Below are 5,143 nucleotides of genomic sequence, written 5' to 3'. Positions count from 1 at the left end.
TCTCACAGTTCAGGCGGCCAGAGGGCTGGGAGCTAGCCTCTCACGGTCCAGGCGGCCAGAGGGCAGGGAGCTAGCCTCTCACAGTTCAGGCGGCCAGAGGGCAGGGAGGACAGTGCTGGCCCTGGGGGATGGCTCTCTGTGTCCACTAGTGCTGAGGAGGACCCCAGTGCAGGGACGCCCCAGTCCAGAGGGCGCACTTGGCTCCCGGCACTACTCTCTTGGTGAGGACCTCAGTGCAGGGTCCCTACCCTGCGTCCAGAGGGCGCACTTGGCTCCCGGCACTAGTCTCTTGGTGGGACCGATGTCCCTCCTTCTCCGCTCCCTTCTCTCTCCTTCTATCTCTTGTAAGATAAAAGGTGGTGCAGGCCACACCCCAGGAGACTTCCCTTCCATCAGATCAGGGCTGTGACAGGATTAAGGGTGCTGCATCCCACCCTAAAATCCTCACAGCTGGACCAATAAGCAGCATCATAACGATGGAGAAAAGACTGAAGTTGTCAAAGATTTCACATCACTTGGTTCTACAATCAGCACCCACGGAAGCAGCAGTCAAGACACTGGACAATGTATTGCACTGGGCACATCTGCTGCAAAAGACCTCTTTCAAGTGCTGAAGAGCAAAGATGTCTCTTTGAAAACTAATGTGCGCCTAACCCAAGCCATGACATTTTCAGTCACCTCATATGCATATGAAAGCTTGATAATGAATAAAGAAGATCGAAGAATTGATCCTTTTGAGTCGGGCTGTTGATGAAGAATGCGGAAGGTACCATGGACCGCCAGAAGAACGAACAGGTCTGTCCTAGAGGAAGTGCAGTCGGAATGCTCCTTGGAAGCGAGAATGGCCAGACTTGGTCTCACCTACTTTGGTCATGTTGTCAGAAGGGACCATTCCCTGGAGAAGGATGTCCTGCTTGGTAGGGTGGAGGGTCAGTGAAGAAGGGGAAGGCCCTCAACGAGATGGATTGACACGGGGGCTGCAACGCTGGGCTCAGGCACAGCAGGGATTGAGAGACTCCTAGAAGACCTGGCAGCGTTTTGTTCTGTTGCACATGGGATCCCTGTGAGTCAGAGCCGACTCGATGGCCCCTAAAAACCACAACTACAACGTCCCACCCTAATCGCCTTACAACTGACTGGCTGATCACATCAGGTGACATGATGCCGGATGAGTACCTCATTACCTGCCAAACCACCAGACATCACGGCCCAGCTGAGTTGGCACGTATTTTGGGATGGGGTGTGCTTCAGTCTGTGACAGAGTTCATGCCCCTGCACCTGGAAGCACAGCCCTGTTTGGAGCCAAGGCTCTCCTGTTGGGTTAACGAGCCCGAGTGGAGCAGGTGGGGCCTGCACCTCACCATCTCTGGGCTGAGAGGAGCAGGGCGAGCACTGACACAGACGCCACGTGGGGCAGCTCCACACAAAGAACCAGGGCGGGGTGGCCGCCAGCCGGCACGTCCCAGAACCCACACACCAGACCCGGGACCCAGGCCCCGCAGGCAGCAGCGTGGCTGAGACCTGACAGGGACTACGCACCTCTAGGACGCTGACACAGTGAATTCCCCTTCCTTAAGGTCAGCAGGTGACACTTTTGGAAGGTAGCACGAGGAGACTGAGCCACCCCACAAAAACGTAAAGGCTGGCGAATACAGCAGCACGGCCAAAGCCACCGTGGGAATCCCACACGTGGTGTTTCCGTGATGTAAACGGCATCAGAGCTCTGGCAGTTCTCCTTCCCCTGCCCGGCCCTGAGATCCACCCATCTCCCGGCTGCAGGGCAGAGTGAGTGCACACGCATCCCCGGGGCACGTGTCCCGCACTCGCTCCCCTACGCTGCCCCCCCGCAGCCACTCACCAGCATGTCCAGGGTGTACTTGGTACACAGAGACCAGTCGTACATGCCCAGGCAGCTGATGAAGGCGTGGACTTTCAGGGGTGCCTGCAGCAAGTCCTCCATATTCAGGAAACTGTACTCAAAAATCCGCTTGCAACGCAGGAAGTTCAGCTCACGGTACCTCTCCAAAGGCAGGTGGGCTCCACGGTGCTGGACAAACAGAGGGTCGTTCTCCAGCGCCGAGAAGATGGTTCTCTGTGAACGCAACGGCAGGAGGGACTGATGCAGGCAGAGGAGGGGTCCGCCAGCTCTCGCTCTGCGGCTGTGCTCAGGGGCTGCCGGCCCCACCAGACACGCGGGGCAGAGATGGAGGGCACTCCCCAAGGAAAGGAGGGGCGCGAGGCAGGGCATTAAACGCTCAGTGGCAGGCCCGGGCCTCAGCAGTTCCCGGGGCCCTGCGTGCGCCCAGCTCTGTGCTCGGCCCCAGGGCAGGGAACGGCAGCAGGTCCCGCGCTGGGCTCGGGTCACTGTCAGCAGCCCCGGCACGACCTCACTTTATCAAGTAGGGGCTGAGGGGCCCAGAGGTCACCTGCCTTCAAGAGCCACGGTGTTGGCGGAACTGCCTGGGCCTCGCGGGCCCACGTGCACAGAGAGAACCGTGCGCCATGGTGTTTTCAGGGCTGCAACCCCAAACAACTGCATAACCAGGCCCGTCTCGAAGGGCCTCTGCACGGGTTTCTTCATGCCCTCACCACCGTGGGTTTGAACCACAAATCCTTCAGCCAGCACTTGACTGTTTAACCCCTTGCATGACCCACGGCCTACTGTAAGAGCCATTTAATCCCATTTTTGCCAATGAACTTAGCAGATTCCACCATTAATCAGCGTTACACAGGTGTATGCAATGCCTTCGACCACATATGTGCAAGTAATTATAATCGGACGTTAGAAAAGGAAATTGTCTGCCTGTCACAGTAGAAAGAACATAACACTGTAGTCCTGGCGAGGCCCTGTCGTGCAGCAAAGTACACGAGATGGCTTCTCTAGCCGTAGTATCTGTCAGCCCCACTCGGCCATGAGTAACTGAGTAGCTGCTGGTTAAAGTCGTCTACCTGGAGCAGCACAAAGCAATCTTCTGAGAAGTTTGCTCTCTCTCAGGTGTACAGAATTCTGATGTTGGTATTGGTTAGGTGGGCCACTCTGCCAGGCTCAAAAGGAGCCCCCCTAGAGGCAGAAGAAAGCCTCTGACTGTTGGCTGAGAAAGACATGCTGCTGAGAGAGAGACATACTACTGAGAGAGACTGAGAGAAGCTGTCGGCTGAGAGAGACTGAGCATGTTCCTGAACTTGAATTATAGCCTGTTACTTCCCTGATAAACCCCACAGTTCTCTGTGGCCACTGCAGCAAATTAACGAACCTGACAGAGAGGTGGTGAGTGCCATGAGTGGAACGGTTGGTGTGAAGGTTGTTAAGAGGCCTGGAGGGTGGCAGCATGTCTGGCCTCACAGGAACAGGCCTCGGGCTGCTGATGGCGACTCTGTCCTCCTCTTGTGGAGTTAGAGGAGGTCAGAAGATGCCGCCTCCCAGCCCCTTTCACAAGCCCTTCATGTGTGAAGCTCAGGACAGAGTCAGGCCCCAGCCCTGGGCTTGGGCACATTCACTGAGAGAAGGCAGAGACAGAAGGCCTCGTAGGGTCTCACTCTCTCCCAGGACTGACTCTGCACTGGGCCTCCATCCCCCACAGCCAGCCTCGGACCCTAGTGACGAGGGACCTCCACTAAGGATGAGCTGCCGGTTAAGCCCTCCTGCTGGGGAGACCTCGAGTTCAAGGTAAACGCCTGAAGTCTAAAGGTTTGGGCTCCAAGCATATATCCGTGGCTCGTGCGGATCCCTGGAAGAACATACTGTCCTGATTCTTTGATCTGCCTGAACCTCTGGGGTCCTGCCTGTGTGTGTGGCCGTGACGACCTTGAAAACACTTTATAAACATGAGCTGGTTATAAACATGAGCATTTCTTCATTTCATTTTAAAACTGAACCCCAGGATGGCAGGACGCCTCGGCACAGCCACACGCCTCTCACCTTAAAGCGGACCACCTCCTCTCCTTCCAGGAAGAGCAGCAGGTGCTTCCAGTCGAAGGATGCTCTGGTACGGAATGCCTGGAGGGGCCCCTGCGGGAGGTCCGGCACCAGTGCCTTGTCCTCTCCTTCCAAAGTGGACGCCATCGGCTCACACAAACCTACACAGGACATGCACAGTGACTGGACGATTTAGCTCTAGCAGTTCATACAACCCACACACAACTGTGTCATTGGTAGTGTGCAATACATGACAGGAAGCCAACCAAACCACTGTCATCGAGACGATTACCACTCATAGTGACCCTGGTGGGCTGGGCAGAGCTGCCCCCTAGGGCTTCCAAGGCTGTCAGTTTTTTCAGAAGCAGACTGTCACATCTTTCTCCTGCAGAGCACTTGTGGGGTATGAACTGCTGACGTTCTGGTTAGCAGCCGAGAGCTTCACCACAATGCTACCCAGGGCTCCTTAAATGGGAGGAAAACAAACCCTAATTCCAAAGGGACAGTAAAGAAGTAGTACCACCTGGATAGGGCATGCCCATCATAACCAGTGAATAACTTAGGGGTCTACCCAGGAGTTGGCAAAGTTTGGCTATAAAGGGCTGGATACTGAATATTGTAGGCTGCATCCTATGCCATCTGGCTTGCATGGAAACTACCACTTTTGGATGCTGCCGCTGTAGGCAGCATGCCAGGTACAGCCCCAGTCCAAGAGCGCTTTGTTTACAAAGACAGGCTTTGTGAATGGTGGGAATTAACACACTCCTAAATAACCAAAGAGTCAAAAAAGAAATCAAGATGAAAATCAGAAGATAGTTTGAGGTGAATGAAAAGAAAACACACACAGCAAACTCATGGCATGCAGCTAAAGCTGTGTTAGAGGTAAATTTATAGTCGTAAATGCCTATATTAAAAAATATCTCAAATGAGTAACTTAATCTTCTACCTTAAGACACTTGAGAAAGACAAATAAAACCTAAAGCAAGCAAAAGAAAGACAAAGTCAAAGATCAGAGCATAATCACTGAAATAGAAAGCTGGGTCTTCGAAACATTAACAGATTCTATTAGGAATGTCTATGAAGCAGAAAGTGTACCCAAGACCACGTATAGGGTTGGCAGACAATGGTCCTGTAAGTGTATTTGTATGATCTTAATTTCCAGGTGTATAGTAGAGCTGACAAGGGACAAGGTTGTAATCACTTCTTGGTCACAGCCAGCTACCCAGA

General features: G+C 53.9%; 1 protein-coding gene across 1 annotated transcript in view; it reads right to left on the bottom strand.

The window, feature by feature from the left end:
- ACOX3 (acyl-CoA oxidase 3, pristanoyl) overlaps positions 1–4,063 on the bottom strand; it is a 78,717-nt gene extending 74,654 nt beyond the window's left edge. Inside the window, 2 exon segments of the mRNA XM_007958200.1 lie at positions 1,859–2,092; positions 3,920–4,063. Coding sequence (XP_007956391.1) covers positions 1,859–2,092; positions 3,920–4,063 — 378 coding nt within the window.
- Positions 4,064–5,143: the final 1,080 nt, after the last annotated feature.

This window comes from Orycteropus afer, unplaced genomic scaffold (assembly GCF_000298275.1).
Source record: "Orycteropus afer afer isolate SDZICR_OR568_19922 unplaced genomic scaffold, OryAfe1.0 scaffold00871, whole genome shotgun sequence".
Taxonomy (NCBI): Eukaryota; Metazoa; Chordata; class Mammalia; order Tubulidentata; family Orycteropodidae; genus Orycteropus; species Orycteropus afer.
The sequence above is the reverse complement of the archived record's forward strand: the minus strand, read 5'-3'. Positions and strand labels throughout refer to the sequence as shown.